The following is a 19,541-nucleotide window of genomic DNA, read 5'->3' as shown; positions in this document are numbered from 1 at the left end:
TTTTAGGATGCTTCACTACATTTACATTTTTCACGTGCCAAGGAGAAGTTAAAATGTGGAATAAATATTAAACCTTTTAAATTTAGATGGGAACTAGTCTTGGATGTTTTCATATTGATTAAATCGGTTGTTATGGACACATCTAATATGGTAAGGGTTTATAATTGATATTAACGCCGATTCAAAAGACATAGTGCCCACAAAAATCAAATTGAAGACCCACCTTAAACAAGAACATAACCCTACCAACTACACTGTCTTTTGAGGCAATTTGAATATTTCATTTAAAATTCATAGATTTGATATGTCATGCTTTTGTGATGCCATGGTATCCATAGTTCATGTAAACCTAAGATCCATATTAGAAGTCCTTATTTACTTTTTTCTTTTACATTAAAAAATGTTGAATTTAAGATCAAAATAGGAAGAGCCCTGTTTTTAATCTATAGTTTTCAAATCCTAAGATTTTTTTTAAACAACGAACAATCAAATGCTCTGTGATTTGATTCAGATCTACGATGGGTTTTGAAATGCATCCCCCAACATCCTTAGTTTTTTTTTTTGTATTTCCTCTAAAAATCTTAACGAAAACCAATCCGCCAGCAGTTTATGAGGAAAAAAAGTCATGTCAAGTTTAAAGGCTACACTTAATTAAAAGGCGTGATGATTTTTATAAAGGCAAAGTAGTGCATTGGATTGGATTGCCTCCGACTTTTCACCGTCTCCAGAAAGCGCAGCTCTTTAATTAGAGCCATTCAAGTAACGCCACCTAGTCGTTTACTTTTCCCAGTTAAAAGACACCAGTATTAATAAAATCGGTTTAAAGGAACCGAGTCGGTGAGACTGCCGAATCGATGAATAAGCCGATTCACCGGTTCTGTTGTGAATGGCAACAACTATTAAAAAAGGTCATTTTGGAAAGAGTAAATAAAATGCATTAAGATAATTAAAAAATGAAAATACATTAAAAAATTAAACAACACTTGACACATGGTCCTCTTGAATTGACAATAAAATCAAAACCATTGTCCGAGCTTTATTCCGGCCAATTTCGATGACACCCAACAATGAAAAAGAAAAGGGTAGCAAAAGCTACTTCTCTTTTTGAGGTTTAAGAGACTATACTACACCCATCAACTAAAGTGTTGATTGTTGCGCTGTGTAATCTTAAAAATTAACATTCACATGAAACAAACCCAACCTACCAACCAATCAGCTATACTATGCTCTTAATAGGAAGAAATGTTGTTGCTTGATTTTATTTACAATGGAGTCGAAGAGCAGTGAAAACCTCAAAGCAACTTCCTTTTATAAGAAAAACACCCAAAATCACATTTAAAAAAAAAATCGACATTTTAAAAAACAGTTGATACCATTTACCTGTGCTTTTTTTTTTCAAAACTGAATATGAGACATGAATTTATAAGGATATTGGTGCAATGGGTGGAGTAATTTCGTTTTAAATATCTGTGGCATCAACTTTTTGTGCTGAAAAAGAAATAACCATGGACATTTAAGCTGAAAGCTCGAAACCCTGAAGGAATAAGAAGTAAAGTGAAAGCTTCGGGGTTCTACAAAGCGGTAAGAAATCCCAATCACCTAAAATTTGCGACAAAACTTAGTTGCATTCCTCACAAACATAGAACCTTGTAGTTGTAGCCTCACCGCCAGCGCCGGCTTAGTGATCTCAAGCCAAACCCGCTGTACCGGATTCGCCCCTCGTAACCCTTTCCCATCAATAATGGCCACAAAAGAGGTGCAATATTGATGTTCAAGTTTTAAATATCCAAAACCAAGAAAACGACGAAGATTTTAAATATATTTTTTGCACGATTAACATCTGATTTGCTCCTACTCCCCCATGTTCCCCAAGAAAATACATTACAATCATCCCCTTCCGTGCAGTCCAAGCTACATTACATAATCTCCATTACTCAACCTCGTGTTGGTTGAGTAGCAAATTATATATATATATATATATATATATATATATATATATATATATATATATATATATATTATGGATGCATGGGTGGAGGCAAGGAGGGCGGCATGGGTTTCGACTCTACCTCAATTTTTTTTAAAAAATATATATATATATATAACTTTTTTAAAAAAATTACTTGTCTTATATAAAAATTTAAAAAAAATAATATTTTGACCAATACCAAAATTTAAAAACTTTAATTCGACTCTCTTCATGAAATTTTTTTTATTCTACCCCTGTATTAGCATTTTATTTTATACATCATATTGATATTTTACTTGTTAGATTAAACCTAAACCTGTTTTATGCACTCAATAACCGCACTTGGAATCTTTTGGTGATCCTGTGGTGAAACATGCTGGTCATAGTCCCATTCTTGTGAGGTTATATATATATATATATAAATCGGCAAACAAGAACCAGAACAATATATAAGTAAGAAGCAAGGTAGGATCGATCAGGAAACACCTGTTATAACAAAATATTTATGTATCAAATAATGCCAAATGTAGAAAAAAAGCACATGAAAACCATTTTGATACCTTTTCATTGCTAATCATAACAAAAAAAAAGCTTCTATTTCAATTAATCAGAGAGAACTCTTTGATGCATATTTTGACAACTTCTTATGTCGCATATGAGTCTTTGAGTTAGAACATATGTGGAAATCAATAAGAAACAGGCTGACGGCAATATATATTCCATTCATGCTAAAAGACCACTTCTATTAACAGTTGAGGGTAAATAATCTTACAACTTTTGATATGAGAACATGTAACAATTACATTATAAAAATACTTGTAATTAATTTGTCATATGTTCCGCATAGTTTATAATTCAGGTTGTAAACCGAATGAACTAAACTATAATGTTGACTTCTGTGACAAGAACAACTTTTCATTTTTTTTTTTTTTTTACTTGAAGAAACTGCACCGAGACCGAGAGACTTTGTCACTTACTTGGCGGCATAAAACCTAGGTTAGCACCCTTCATTTCCGAGACCTATACTTATTTTGACTTATGTATAGGGTTGATCAATCAAACCAATGACTGACCTTGTACCAGCTGTTGGCCTAACTAGTTGAAAAGATGTTGCCATGGATCCAAAGAAGGATCACATATGATCACAGGAGCTGGTAGGCAACAAGTCTCTGTTTTGAACTAATGTTAAGAATGTTCAGCGAGCGAATCGAGCTCGAGCTAAGCTAGCTCGAACTCGGCTTGACTCACATATTGCTCGGCTCAAGCTGGAGCCAAGCTTTATGAGGCAAGCTCGAACTCGATTCGGTTAACTGAGTGTGAGCTAGAGCTCAACTTGTTTAAGCTCGTCAGCGAAAATGATTCTCATTTTCTTTATGTTATGAGAAAAAAACGATAGAAAGAGGAGGTGGGAGGAAGAAGAAGACAGAAAAAAAGTAGAATGAGAGGGAGGGAGAGAGACAAAGAGAGGAAGGGAGGGAGGGACAGACGAGAGGGAGAGAATCAAAAGACATAACATGAGAAATAAAAAAAACAAACGAACCGAGTCATGTTAAACGAGTCGAGCTCGTGTAACTCAAACTCAACTCATTTATAACTTGAGTTTTAACTCGAGCTCGAACTCGACTTATTTAATAAACGAAACGAGATTGATGCGAGTTTATGCGAGCGAGATCGAGTCAAGCCCAAGGTAGCTCGATTCGTTGTACAATCCTAACTCCGATGACGTCAACCATTTGTACTGCAAAACAACACATACTAAAACAACAAATACTGATATGATAGTTAAAGCATATAGTGGTATCATCATCCTGAGACACTTGAGTTGGGACCAAAATATGAAGACTTTTTTGGCTTCGATATGGACATAGAATGTGTCTGGATCTGGTACCATCTCCATGGATGAATCTTTATCAAGCACAACCGGATCGGTCATATCCATAGCACCCAAGCCTTCTTATGAACCTTTATCAAGTATTTTATTATGGTGAATCCATAATATGGTATTGGATCTAGCCATGTAAATCTGGCACAATCCGGATCCTATCAGGTCCAAGAAATGTCGAAGTTGGACATCGACCGCTTCATATCCGGATGCCAGTCCATTTATACAAGTTTCTGGAGCGAAACTCACTAGGCCGTGAATTTCTCGGGATCTTATCGGGAAAATTTTGGCACAAAACTTAAGCTTTTAAAAATACGCCAACAAAGAAAACAAAACCTTTTCTCATTTAAAATATAAGATCTTCATTGGCTACGATATATTTGTTGAGTACCGATAAATTGCGGCGTATTAACAAAGTAAAGAATCGGTTAGCATACTTTGGATAGGGTCCACCTGGACCACAACCGGATCCAACCGACAGACTTTACTAGCTAGTCTTAAGCACTGACCCGTATCCAATTATATCCTTGGTGTGGACCCGGATTTGAAATCCCTGGGCTGTGGTTGAACGGTGTTTGTTTTGGGTCCCATGGAAGACATCTACATATCTTTCCTGATCCATTACTTATCTTCAACAATTCTCTTCCTGGATATGGATAGAATCCCAAAGCAATTTTTTTTTTGTGTGTTTTTATTTATTTTTACAAATTGGTATAGAATTAGAAAACCAGATCCAGAAATGTCCGTGACCTCAAACATATTGCATGGAATTTGGATTCGGATCAAGGTCCATTCCCTCTTGCAAGGGCTGCACATAAGCTGAGTTGAGAACGAGTTGGGCCAGCTCGAGCTTGCCTTAGAAAACTCGAGATTGGAATCTAGTTGAGCTCAAACTCGACTTGTTTTAACTTGTTTAGTTGCTACCCATTTAATGATTTTCTCATTGTAATTCAATATTCATTGTGTAGTCGAGCCAAGTTGAGTTTAAAATAGTCGAGTTCTTACAACTTGAACTTGACTCACTCAACATTACAAGCAAATTTTTGAACTTGAGTTCGACTCATTTATAAACAAATTGAGTTCGAGTCGATCACGACCTGACTTGACTTGTCCTGCCAAGCCATTGTTTTTTCTCAATCTTTTTTTTTCCTGCTAATAACAGGTAAGATCTTTTTATATTTGCATCATGAAGCCAGGGACGCAAATGGATTACGATCCAACACTGGGACCCAAATCCAAAACTTTTCACGGATCCAGTTTTCCTGGACCGGCCCATTTGCAATGCTAGCTGTGTTAAGTTGATTAATGCTTATTATATTGTATGCACCTTCGGCCTTTGCATTAAAAAGAGTAGGTGTAGAAGAAAGCGATACATCTGAGTGCTGATTTGGTTTGGAATATATTTTTTTTGTTGGATCTTGTAAAGAAATCTAAATCCGATGGGATTGGGATCCAGTATGCAGACTAACAACTGAATCTGATCAATATGCGACAGAAAACCAATAAAGATCTAACCCAATTTATATATGAATGTTGGATCTTGTATTAGTCTGACACGAATTCAATTTTAAAGAAGGGGTTTAAATCTGAATCTGATTACATAGAATCCAATCATCGAAACAGTTATCTCCCCTCCCCACATGTTATTATACATCCGATGAAGAAATTGGATTGGACACGGATTTAAGAAATGACATCTGATCACATTCAATTGAGATTCAGATTTAAATAAATATGCAATTATATTCGTAATCAGATTTATGCTAAATGAACTATCTTACATCAAATGTCGATCCAAAGTCGGTTCTTAACATGCTGTCATGTGGTTTGGATGCAGCTTGAATGTCACACTGGGATCCGGTTGCAAGTTTAAAGGTGAGTTTCGATCAAACTCAGATTGTGAATTCGAGTTCAAATTCAGATGTAGTTCACTAGAGTCTTCTTGATTCATATTCGAATACAAAAATGTTAACATTAGATAAACTGGATGTAGTAACTAATCCGATCCTTTAACATTATAAGACTTCAACTTTGCCACCATTTTTCTTTCTCTTTCTCTTTTGTTCTTATGGTAGCGTTTGATAGCCTCGGATCGTCTAAATCCATGGTTGTGAGATCCAGCATTTGCTGAAATCATGGATTTCACGTTGAAATCCAACCTCGGTTTTGAGATCCAAGGCTATCAAACACACCCTAAGTTACACATGCAGGAATCTACACTCAACCTTAGAAATTTTTTTGTTTGCTCAATAACATAAAACTCCGAAGCTAGTATGATTCAAGGGCCTATATATGATTCAGCTTGCATGCATATAGAGGATTAACAGCTATAGAATTCAAACATCCGAGCCGTAAATTTCTAGTTAAGGAGCACTAATGCTTCAATTAAAACTTTTGAGGGGCAAGAAATGTGTTAATAAGTAGAACATCTATGAGAAATTAATAAGCAAATAATCAATTTATGCGAGCTCGTGTGGGCAATTGCCCACACATCCGGCTACGCCGCTGGTGCCAAACCCGTTGGACTACTACTCTTGAACTATTTATTCTTCGGCTTCTGCATTAACCACCATGCTAAAAGATTGATCAATTAGACATAATAGCAATCAACTCCAAACTTTACACTGATTTAATTTTCAACAAATTTTCAGTCTACACGATTGTGGGCTTTCAATTGATCGGTTTCAAATACAACATTATTATTTTGGGTGGCTGATATTGAGTTAGCAGATTCATGGGCACGGATAATATAGTCTCGTATCCACCTTGAAAAAGGCTTTTGATTCACTTCAAAACCAACATCATTAAATCCACTGTAAGTGAAATTGCAGAGTCTTTAATGGGTCTAAATTGGCTACGTTTGACTGCACTTTCCCTCTTCAGAATGAGCATAATATTTCTGCAATATTTAGATCTGATGAAGAAGGCAGAACTTGGCAAAGAAGTGTCGGGTAGCATGGATTTCAGATCAGCCTTGGATCTAAAATCCGAGGCTATCATACATCCCTTGGACCTTAGATCTGAAGCTGCATAAAAAGGTTTATTTTGGGAGGAGATCAGCAGTCCATGCTACATGTTAAAAATCATGAATTTATGGTTCGATTTTTTAAATTCATGAATCTGAAATCATAGGCCCGCAGATATTAAATCTGTGGTGAAACAAACACAACCATAATGAGTTCCACATAAAGCGATCTTAGATCAGCTTCAAATTTAAAATCCGACGCAATCAAACAAACCTATTTTAACATTAGTTTTTTTTTTTTCCTGTCCGCCTTCTAAACATTAAACATTGTAAAAAAAGGGTGACAAAGATTTTGTCTTTAAACTATGAGAATTAATTCTTTGAAAAGTATGATTAGTAAATTTTCTTTTTAACTTTAGAATAATGATAACTTTTTAAATTCCATATGGCCCCTCCATAACTTGTCTGTTTCAGTGCGTTTTTTTTTTCTCTTTTAAGAAAATAAAAGTTCGGAACCGTGATTGCCTAGTGCCTTCCTTATCAAGTAAGTAAAGAGTTGTGCATAAATTATGCACATTTGTCTTATCGTCTTGGATTTAAGAAAAGTTGAAATATTGATGCATGATCTTCGCTCACGAATGCAACCGCGTTTTAGTTGTCAATATCTCAATCATGAATGCCTTTTCAGCAAAAGTAATCGCACCCATGTTGTTTCCAATTGAGTTCGAAAACTTGGAGCTGGCCAAGCTGCTGAGCAGCCGCGGCGTGAGTCGCCTTCTTCTCGACTCCTGCCGACGTCGGCCGCCTGCCGCCCGTTCCGCCCGGCCGCCTCTCGTTCGTGCAACTTCCTCCACTGCCACCCACGCAGGGCCTCCCCGATGGCGCAGAGACCACGGCCGAGCAGGTCCCGTTTCTGAAGCAGGCCATCGATAGGCCGCAGCAGCCCTTCCAGGACCTGCTCATTGCAATGGGGAAGGTCGACCTCATCATCTTCGACTTCGTTCAGTATTGGAAGCGCCGTAGCTCCGTTACCTCGAGGAGGCGTCCTAGAAGCAGGTCGTCCCAGTGGGCGTCCTCCCTCCCTCGCCGCCTCCGCCGCTGCCGCTAAACCAGGAGTCCGCTCAGGCAGAGCCATGGTGCGCCTGGCTGCGCGGCCGCTTTCTTGCGCCACCAGTGTACGTCTCCTTTGGGAGCGAGTGCGTGCTAAATAAGAACCAGATACAGGAGGTGGGGCTCGGGCTGGAGATTTCCGGCCTGCCCTTATTCTGGGCACTACTCACTTCGAAGGCATTGCGCGGGCAGGGGAAGAACCTGATGGGCTATCTGCCGGAGAGTCTGCTCAATCGGGTGACTAACGCGAGGTTGTATACGACGGGTGGCTGTTGCCGAAGCAGATACTGGCGCATTCGGCGGGTCCGGGGCTTCGTGTCGTACAGCGGCTTGAGCTCCGTCATCGAGAGCCTGACGTTCGGGAAGTGCTCATCCACTTGCCGATGCAGGTCGACCAGGGGCTTGTGGAGCGTCTGATTGCAGGCGAGCGTGGAAATTGAGAGGAATCTGAGGAATGAGGATGGTTCCATCACCAATCAAGGAGTGTGCAGGGCGGTGCGGTTGGCGCAGGTAGACGAGGAAGGGCCGGGCGTGAGGGAGAGGGCGGCCGAGTTGAGAGACGACATGTTTGGCAACCCGGCCGTCCAGAAGAAGCGCGCGGAGAGACTCCTCTGTTTCGTTAAATCTTGCGCCAACAGAGGAGAGGAAGTCTGTAAGCTGAAGATGGGTGCAGAGACTCATATGTGGAAAAGTTAAGATAATAAAATTATTTATATATATATACTTGTTATTTTTCTCTTCACGGTTCACCATCTAGTTAGATATCAAGGTAACTCTGAAAAACAACAATCACCATTTTATTTCAGAGTTAGAATGTATGAGAGCTCTCGCTATCCAAAGACTAATTTTAAACGTTGTTTATTTGATACAGATGAATGATTGAGAATAAAAAATAAAAAAGTCTAAACTAATAATACTAAATGGCAAAAACGTCTACCACTTTTTTTTTATTCTTTTTAACCATCTATCATGATAATAAGTCAAACGTTTCTGTTAAATCCTTGGGGTGAATCCCAAAAACCTTCCGATCTCTCACATGCTATCCAATACAATGTTATACGGGATTTGTACCCATTTATAAAGGTGGACGCAACAACTTTACTTCCATGATTTTAGAAGAAAGTGACTTAAAACTCATGTTTGGCTATTAAAGCTCTAGTTAAGAAGAATTTAAAAGCATATTTGAGGATGGAGTCAATAGGATAGATGAAGTGGGTGTTTTCCATCCTGTTGAGGAGGCACAGGTAACGTTTTCTTATGTTCAATTTTGAATAACAAGGTTTTGAATATGGCTGCAAGGTGGAGGCAGGATCTGGTGGTTCACATGAACCCCAGGAAAGTTGCTGGGGGTTTTTCCAACAGTAGAAACATCTTGTAAGTGTCTGTGAATCTTTTCAAAGGACATGTTCATAGAGCATTAGGACTAGTTTTCCTTGAAATTGAACTGATTGCAGCAAACGCTGAGTCTGTTGTTTTGCTCGAAGTACCTGGTCTTCCACAGACCACCTTAGATGTGAGGAAAATTCAATACAATTAACAAGGTTTGGAGGATGCTTTCAGAACCCGCTTCACTTTTAACCATCCAATCTTTAGCATGTGGGGTTTTTTCTCTTTCAAATTGCCCCCTTTCATGTTCACATGCATCGTGAGTGAATGTGAAGGATGACATTAATTGATGCTTGATGAAGTGTGAATCTTCAGATGGCAAAAAACACCTTCCGCGTAACTAATTGTCTCTAATTATTAATGAAACTTGTGAATTCTCTCTCTCTCTCTCTCTCTCTCTCTCTCTCTCTCTCTCTATATATATATATATATATATATATATATAATCAGGGAGGTTTATTATCACCCTGGGACAAAAATTAATGACATTGCTGGTGCTAAACATATGTGAGAATCGGTCAGCTAACCCTCATCAAACGCTTGCAACGGAATACTAAATACATCCAGATGTTTCATGAAGAAATATTACAGAAATTATGGTCACCTTCTAACATCTTCTATCAAAGTGCCACCCTCACCAAAGCCCACGTATTTTGGGGGTAAACCAATCAGCTTGCTTACTGTATGCTGCTCCATGTTCCCCTCATGTCTACTCTTTATCTTTATCATCCTCCTAAAAGTACATTGAAAAAATTTCATGCATTAAACTGGATCTGGTTCTATCAAGGATGAAATAGATGTGGCAACAAGGTGTGACTGGATGCACGTTAATGACTAAATAACAGGAGGAAACAGTAGCACTATAGGTAACCTTACCAATTGGTAGTGGCTGATTTTACACTCAGTATAGATGGCATGCACATTCACAGAATTTCTCATCAGGCCCAACAAAAAGCAATCTTTGATCAGCTATCAACTACTGGACTAGGATCCCTGACCACAAATAAGCAACAGTAGCTATTTCACTAGGTCCAACCACAGGATCAACTAAACCAGTCAGGAAAACAAGTATTTTCAGTAATCACTTTCTCACTCTCCTTACACATTTTTACTTGAAAATTTTGATTCTGACATTGCTCTCTTTAATGGATTTAAGGGATATAACATAGCTGGTCGAGTCAATTGGTAAGTAGATAGCAGGTCATTGGTTCAATTCCTGTGGGTGATGCTCTCCTAGAGCCACTCAGGCAGCAGCGGCTTTGGCTTGTCGGGTTGCTCCCCTCTCATTACTCTCTTTAGTGGCATACTTGGGGTGGCTGACAATGCCGGTATGTCTCACCACCAACACACCCAAGATGTTGCATCCCCGTGAGACGAATCACCCACAGGGCAAGATCCCACTCTTCTTCCAATTCAAGACAAACAGGTTCCAGATGAACAAAATATATACTAGTATAAGATTAACTTTCTCGGAATCTGTTTATACATCACGGATCCAACATACAAAAGGGAAGTTCTTCTCAACTAAGTTAAACATGGAACGCAGAAAAGTGAACCCCATCCCTTTGATCAAAGGAATAATAAGCTACAAAACGTGGAGGCACAGTTGGTTGAATCATGTTATTCATTTTCTCAAGCGACAAAAAATAGGAAAATCATCAAAAATACAATCAGTACAAAGAATATCTTGATCATCAACCAACGGTTGGAAGATATGCTATTGAGGTATTTGAGCAAGGCTCCTTGTGCACCCTCCACATTTGCCAGTGTGTCGTCCATGTTCTCGTCAATCCTAAAGCACATAAAACATGATCAGATTTTCTAATGTCTACAGAGCAAGTACAAGGAGTTTAAACTCTGGGATCCCATGATGCGCAACTCAGTATAATCGTAAAGATTCGGTGCTGATTGTCATAAGCACGACAAAATCAGTAGTAGGTGCATAACGTCGTTCATGTCATATCCATTTATGCATATGATTGGTTTGGAAATGTATTTCATTAGCCTTGTCAGCAAAAAGTCCACCAGTCAGCAAGCCAATACCCAGATTTTTCTGTTCTTGCCATGCTGGTAACTAATACGCTGATGAGGTGAGGACTTGACAAACTGGTTCAGTCATTCTTGGCACTATGTCAAGCACTAAACTTTCATCTCTGCCAAAGCAGTGGCTCTCTCTCTCTCTCTTTCTCATGTGGACACGCACCTGATAGCAAGCTCCCCTTGTTGTGACACCATGGTAGCTAGTTGAGTGAAGATGCTACTGAGCTCATGAATAGTTGATTCAACGTTCTGCAGAGCGTCTGCCCTACTCTGCATGTAAGTATCTTGCATTGCAACCATCTGCTGCTGCTGTTGAGAAGATGAACCAGTAGGTGTTGATGGCTCTCCATTCATCTGCCTCCTGTATATTCCACACGCAAGAGATTAATCAACACCTCTAAATGATCACAACCACCGTAATGCAAGCAGTTGGAAGTGCCATTTTCTGAGATATGATATAAATGGATCTGCCCTTTCCTTGGGAAACAAGTGGGGCCTGCCATGGTTCCATCTGTGCCACTGCTTTTCGCACAGACCATTTGTTTTACAGTAACCAGGATAAGCAGAAGTCCAAGGGTAAAATAAACAGGCCCCTAAGTCATCTGTTGAACTGGGAAAAGGGAGAAAATCATGCAAAAAGCATATTCCCTGCTTCCATAAGAAACTCAATTTGTCTTGTGTGATTTTTATGTCAAGACATGAGAGAGAGAGAGAAATGATGACGAGAATTTATCTATCTGATGGTTACCATATGGCATACTATTCATGTCAAGATGGAGACATGGTCATGAAAAATTTGAGACATACGTAAATTTCATAGTTTTCTTTTCAACTAAATTATTTTCCCCACTTCTAAGTATTGCCTTGAGAAAACATAGGTTGAAAAAGAGAACAGAAAGAATGGAAACGCAAGGAAAAAGAGCTCATAAAATGGTTTTGAACATACCAAATTATCAATACTGAAGTTTAAACTTTTCCAGAACTAATAAAGGGCCTTTCTTGCCTTGGCCGCAATAATTGATTTAATCATTCACAAGGGCTCCAAGACTCAGCTCTTTCAGTAGGGAGTGCTCGTGGAAATAACCAAGTTGTCAGAACACCACGCCTTTAAAACCTATAGTAGGCATCCTTTGCCAAAAGGCCATTATCTGGAGTGCAAGGGAGGACCCTCAAGGATTTTTACCGACTGGAAACTTTTCTGACACCAGTAACTTGTGGTGGATTAGGAAGACAGGAAGAGAAACTGAACTGTCATTGAAGCGACTGAACTGTCTTCATATTTCATGTTCTGAGTTATTGCTACTATTCAACAATAAAGAACAAAGAAGTACCCTCAGATGAAAGGGAAACAAGAGCTCTTTCAAAAGCCATGGGAGTTTAGATTCCTTAAATTTCTGTAACATGAAGATGCAACTATTATTCTCAAACTGTCAGAAAGGTCCATCAACAAAACCTCAATCAGTAGCATATTATGACTTTAAACAAGAACCATGAAAACAAAAAAAGGTGCGGATACCAATTCTATCATTTCAGAATGCAGAAACTAGCACTCCAGATGTTTTTTTAATAAGCAAAAAACCATTGGATAAACTTGCCTTGAGAATAATTGAGATGAGGATGATGTACTACTTTCCCATGGAAGAGGTGGTGCAGTTGATGCATTGGCTGCCTTGGCAGCAAGAGGACGCTGACGAACAAAAGGATTACTTTTGTCTTTTGAAGGACCAGAAGTATACAGCTGCCGCCTGTTCTCATGAACTTTCAGGTTCTGAACAGCATATAAACAAAAAATTGTTAATCTGGACTTACATTAAGAGGAAGCATGTAAGGACATCCATATCAAAATGTTTAACAGGCTGGCAACCACACTATATCTTGGTAGATAAAATTGCTAGTTTGCGATGGATTAGTTAGTCAGACATAGACCTTGCAAGCATTTCTTCACATGGCGATAGGACCTACCTCTGTACGCATTGTAAGAACATCCTTGAACTCTTTTGTTGTGCTCATCAAGCGATTTTTCAGATTATCCACTACTGTTGTTGCATGGTTGGTGGTGTCCTTTGAGATGCTCCCACTTCCATTTTGTGAATTACATAAGACCTGAAGGTCCCCAACAGCATTGTTTAAGGCATTTATATCTTGCTTAATTACGGCAGTTAGCTCTTGGATCTCCACAGTTGGGTCATCATAGTAAGATGTCCTCTTAGCCACTGCAAGATAAGCTTATATTAGCCCTTGCACTCCAAGGAGGTCTTGTCCATGTGTCGACTTGAGCAAACTACAAGTACCAAAAAAACCACACAGCAAAAAGAGACACCCATATGCAGCAGTTTAACTTCAACAACACCATAATAGCAAAATCATGTCATTGCCACCAGCGTTGCACAAATACTACAAATTTCCAAAAAGATTCTTGCATCAGCACAAACAAATAGACATGCTGATTAAGTGATAATGAGAATCAAACAAGCACCAAACAACTTCACAAAGGGAGAGGAAGAAAAACCAAAAGAAGCAGGCTTTTCTTTCTCAAACCAAATGTATCAAGCACTGTTCATTAATGCATGTCACAAACAACTTATCAGTTATCACACTATTTTAATGGCTGGAAATGGGTTGGAACAATAAAGAAGAGAGAGGCACAATTTGACAACTTTCTGAAATTACCAAACATTTTTACTGACTTACGTTATATGGTTAACCCATTCAATCCATATAACAATCTATATAACATAGCCTTTCAGTTTCACTAAACATTATACTTTTCAGCTGAACATCCTCAACCATCCATGAAGATGATCTACTATCATTCCCCCAGCCAAGGATTTGATAGATTGGGGCATTGTCTTGATTCCAATTGATTTCTTTAAATACCCAGATAAAGTGCTGGTCCCATGCATGCATGAGCTGGAATCTGTACCCCGTAAATTTTTTAAAAGTAAATTAATCGAGAACCAGAACCATGCTACCCATTTGGCATTTTGGAATCTTCCTGTTTATGGTTCATTTAACATGCCTATCATAATATTTAAAGTTGGATATGGTCCACAATGCTATTCAGGAACTAATTTGCCAAAAGTAATATTGTGTTCTGCATGATTGATTACCCATGTCTAACCTTCTTTCTTGCATTCCTTCAATGGTTCAACCTATGCCAATCTATGCTACATGGACACCATTGGAAGGGTGCTGGCCCCACACCTATGTCAAGCTCGTATTTTTTGTACTCTTTGGCTTTTTTTTTTTGTTTACTAATTTATATTTTATAAATATAAACAATGAATATATGTGTTTATTTGCTCCCTTCCTGGTGTTACTCCCCTGTGCCTTTATGGAGGTAGAGCTCGACATCAAGATCATATCCAGCTGAGTAAAATCTATCGATTCCCGTCATCTAAAGTTGTATAAACCTTAGGGTGACCATAGATGACTTTGTTTTTCTTCATTGGAATCCATTGAACAGCCAACTTTTGTTGTCAGAACATTTTTGTTGACCAAGGAAAACAATTTTTTTTCATTTAAGACACGGACAAGTTTAACAGGAAGCTCTTGTTAACAGCCGACAACACCAATAATAGGTAACAGAAATCCGAATTACGAAGTATAAACTAAATACAAGCTTCATCAATTTCATACTGTCAAGGGAGATCTAGCCTCAACAACCTATCTAGAAACTATTTAAATTCTATGATAAAAGGGTTGGCATGAATGCTTTAGCTATCTTGAAGAAGAAATATTGTATCTGGACCAATGTAATAACATTCTGTTAGGCATGAAGTTAGTGGGTCGGGAAAGTCTGTTATTAGGTCCATATAGTCGGATCAGCAGAGGCAGGATCTGCCCTGCGTGGAGTCAGTTTAGGAACTGGGTCAGGTGGATGGTAGGTCTCAGTAACCCACCCCATGTTATAGGATAGCAGTATATAAGGTCGTTAAGGGAGTTAACCCTAATTACCAAGAGAATTATCAATTTTAAGGTGTGAAGGCTGGGCTTTCGCAAGAGCAGTGTGTGTGAGTAATTTCCCTCTGTTAGTTCAAGGCTAGCACATTCTTATATTCAAAATTGTAAGAAGTATTTTCATACAAAAGAAAAGGTCTATCCAGTTCCATATGACATTGAATTGTAAATTAAAGAGAATAAATCACAACTGTTATCTTGTTGGCAAAAGCATGACAAAAAACAGGCATTTGCTTGCAGTATCACATTGCAACACGGCCAGCAGAACTAATTAATAAGAGATGGATTTACTATCTTTAATCAAGTCTCAGTTTGGCTCAAATTTCTACAACATCCAACCAAGTTAATGTACAACAATCTAGCAACAAAAGATTCCACAATCCACCGTTGTACAAATCACCAATTCGAATCAAATCAGACCCTTTCCTAATTGGTGCACGTGTCAAGCCAGGGGTCTTAAAAGATCAGCCAACTTTTGCCGATTCACCTGAACAGGTTTGATCATCTGAATCTCTCATTCAGCCTGATTTGCCAATTTTGCCCATAAAATATAAAAATCGCATTGATGACCTTGTAGGTCTTTTCACCTAAATTGAAACCTCACAAGCATTACTTACACCAGAAGCAGCAAAGCAGCACTCCAGCAGCCATCCGTCCACTGAGTAGAAAGATTCAGGTCATGAGGTTGCCAAAGAAGGTATTTCTTTCTTCTTCTGCCATAGGAACTTGACAGATCTATCTTCAAGTTCTGTTCTACTCTTTTTTTTTTCTGTGTTTCATTTCCTTATTCATCAGATGGAACCCACAGCATCCATATCTAAACGTAACTGATCAATCGCTTTGTAAATTTGAAACTTGTTGGTTTTCTGATCTTGTGCCTGAGAGAATATTAATATTGCTCCCTTCAGCAGTGATTCTTTTGCTTCCATGTGAATTTTCCTAGTCTCAGATGTGTCTTACATCTTTTTGGGGGAATGCACAAAGGATTTTAGATTCACCTCTGTTGAAAGTTTTACACAGATCTCAGTCTCTTCTGATTCATGTAGAAATCTAAGAATTACCATAAGAAAAGGACATCCAGGGTATATTGTATCTTGACATCCAGCAATCAGTTATCACATAATCTTGTTAAGTACATATTATTTTCGATATTCAACTTAAATCTGATTTTACATTAGACTTTTCTTCCTTTTTTTTTTCAAATTTTGTCATCTTTTATTTGCTTAAAGTATTTATGCTTTTACATTGTGTTTCCCATTTTTCTCGGTTTTCCTGATTTCTTTCCAGATATAATTTTTTTAATCAAAAACACTTTTAATCAATCCGATCAACATATAATTTCATTTCCTACTTGGTGATCGTCTCCGAATACTTGGGGAAACTGATTTTGCAAACATCACTATGATGCTTATTAATAAATGAAAATGATATACCACTCGAAAAATGCATGCAACCATCCATCATAAACTGGTGCTGACATTTCCATGACATCAGGAAGCACTTTGAGTAACATGAATAAAGGAAACAATTGTATACAAAAAAAAAAATCATAATAAGAATCACTTACATTGAGCAAGCTTTGAAAGTTTCTGTGATGTCTGATGAATCCCAAATCCAATTTTGGAGGCCCTTTTGTTAAATTCCTTTTGAATAGAAATAGCAGATTCTGGCCCTTCAGGTTTCGAACTTGCAGTGCTGGGACCATTAGCCGTGGATGAAATAGACTTCTTAAGTTTCTCTGCTACCGTCAAAAATTCATTTGTTCGATCTCTATAAGAAGATTGAACAGCTTTTATCGGCATATCTGGTTAAACTCCTTCAAATTGGAAAAGTTATGTTCTAGAACCTCTACGAGATCAACATCAATACCCAATTTCCAACATCCACTTACACGTCACCTGAAAGGGAAAAAAGGGTTCCACATATATGTAAGTTGAACATCTACGAGTGACGCATGGAAAAGAAATGCGCACACACACACACACTCAGACAAGAAGCATCCACCAGTTGGAATTTAGAATATTCAAACATCCCAACCGCTTACCATAGTTAAATTCACTCGTATTTGAATGACAACAAATCAACCCAGCAAAGAAAGAAATATTGGCTTCTTCTAAAAATAAGCCACCATTATTTTAATTTTTGGAAGGAATAACTAAACGGATATTAAAATAGCTCCCTTTATACCAAAGCAAGATTGAAAAATCGATTTCAACGGCAATTAATTTCCTAACTAAGTGGAACGTAAGGAAACTCTGGGCATCTGCCACGAATACTCCTAATTCCCATTCCTCTGTGAGCTGGTTATGAAAATTTCTTAATGTACAGTATTCACGTATCACACGCCCACTTCATTAGATCGGATACGGCAGAAAGCAGATCTCAGAACGAACAATCCCACTCCCGCGTGAATGTGCAAAACCTACGACATGCAGATCATGGCGCAGAATAATTTGCACACACAAGTCGGTCAATCCGGGATAGAAACCCCGAAGAGTAGATCGCGAAAAATGAGCCCGCACAAGATATCCGAATTTTCTCTTCCGAAGAATTCCCCTGCAAATTAGGAGCCAAAAAGGGTTTCCTGCTAAATCCAACGCAGATTCCGAGCTAGATAACTAAATTACGTAAAAAGCGACGAACGCAGTTCTGATCATCAAATTACGTAAAAAAGCGACGAACGCAGTTATTCAGAAACCCTAGATCTATCTCAATACCGACAGCGTCGTAACCCCCGGAATGGAATTGCCACGGCAAGAGCTACCATTTCCATCCAGGGAGAAACTTATCACATTAAACGAAAGTTTGAGATTCCGAGCAACCACAAGACGGGAAATGCGGACAATTATATATAAAAAGAAGGAACCAAATAGAAATTTAAGAGGCAAAAATAAAATCGAGATCGAGTGGTCGAGGGGCGCATACCTCCGCCGGAGACAAGCGAGAGAGAAGAGGCACATCGATACATCAACCACAGAGAGAGAGAAAGAGAGAGACAGAGAGAGAGGGAGATGAATCAGATCCCAAATGGGAAGCAGCAGGCAAGCAAATGTGAAATAGGAGGGCAGTTTCGTAAATAAGTTACTCAAGATGGACTTTTCGTTAGCATCCGCGATGAACGGGTCCCGGGTGATAAATGTCGGTACCTTTTTTTCAAGAACAAGGGAAAAAAACGTGAAATTGGCTCAGGTCGTTGAGAACTTAAAATCAAGAAAATAATTTTCCTTTACTATTTAATTTTTCAAAAAGATATTTTCTGACATCGTATTTCAGTTTCTATAATTAACATTTTTTTTTATGAAAGTTGAATAGAAATATCCTTCTATAATTTCACGAGAACTTGGTAGCGATAATTAAACGTTTTAAACACTTTGAGTGGGACCAAACGGGTCCAGTTCTGGAAGGTCCGAGATTCCAAGCAGGTGCAAGTCAAAGCTGGCCGACATTGGACAATCCAAATCCGAGACGAGATCCAGATCCAAATCCAATACGGTGGGCAATGTTGAAGAAATTTAGTTTTTTCACAATCGATTTGGTTTACGAAAAATTTCAAAATTGGTCGGGATTGCATTTTTATTATTTTTTATTTAAAGCAATTTAGAAATATTACAAAATGAGATGTAAGTGCAGTCTGGATCAAAAGTGAATTTCTTACTAACAATCCTCGAAATGGCCTGCAGTAACACAAATCCAGTGTTATTTGCATAATTTGTTACAAAGTTTTCAGGCTAATTTTATATATATTTCCATGACAAACTTGTAAATATGACTTTAAGAAAGATCTGGATCAATATCATTTTAATTCGTCTACATAATTAGAATAAACAGAAAATTAAAGACGAAACCCAACCTGTACCTAAATCATATTATTTTAAGAAGGCCAGACCAATAGGTCAGGGACAAAAACCAGACTCTTTAAATGTGATATTTAAAGTTTTTTGTTTAACTTAAGCTAATCGATATGATTTTAAGAATAGGTTGATGCAAAATATATATTAAGTTGATCAAATTTCACGTTTAATAGTGTTTTTATAATAAGCAAAAACGAATGGCTGAAATCAATATTTTGATAATAGAAAAATCTTTTTTTTTTTTCGTAAAAACAACTTGATTGATTCAAAGCATGTTTGATATCAATATCCAGATATTAACATTTTCCAACATGTACGACTTGTTTCTTAATCAAGAAAAGTGTTTTCACATTATGAAACCAAATGGTACCGATTCAT

General features: G+C 38.1%; 1 protein-coding gene across 1 annotated transcript; it reads right to left on the bottom strand.

Annotated features, from left to right (window-relative positions):
- Positions 1-10,746: 10,746 nt before the first annotated feature.
- On the bottom strand, positions 10,747-18,358 carry LOC116246151 (syntaxin-32). Its single transcript, XM_031617873.2, has 6 exons — positions 18,238-18,358; positions 16,880-17,210; positions 13,315-13,565; positions 12,948-13,120; positions 11,516-11,713; positions 10,747-11,104 (listed from the first exon to the last, which is right to left on the bottom strand). The coding sequence occupies exons 2-6, from the start codon at positions 17,112-17,114 to the stop codon at positions 10,945-10,947; spliced, it is 1,017 nt and encodes a 338-aa protein (XP_031473733.1). The 5' UTR covers positions 17,115-17,210; positions 18,238-18,358; the 3' UTR covers positions 10,747-10,944.
- Positions 18,359-19,541: the final 1,183 nt, after the last annotated feature.

The sequence above is a fragment of the Nymphaea colorata genome, chromosome 1 (genome assembly GCF_008831285.2).
Source record: "Nymphaea colorata isolate Beijing-Zhang1983 chromosome 1, ASM883128v2, whole genome shotgun sequence".
Classification (NCBI taxonomy): domain Eukaryota; kingdom Viridiplantae; phylum Streptophyta; class Magnoliopsida; order Nymphaeales; family Nymphaeaceae; genus Nymphaea; species Nymphaea colorata.
The sequence above is the reverse complement of the archived record's forward strand: the minus strand, read 5'-3'. Positions and strand labels throughout refer to the sequence as shown.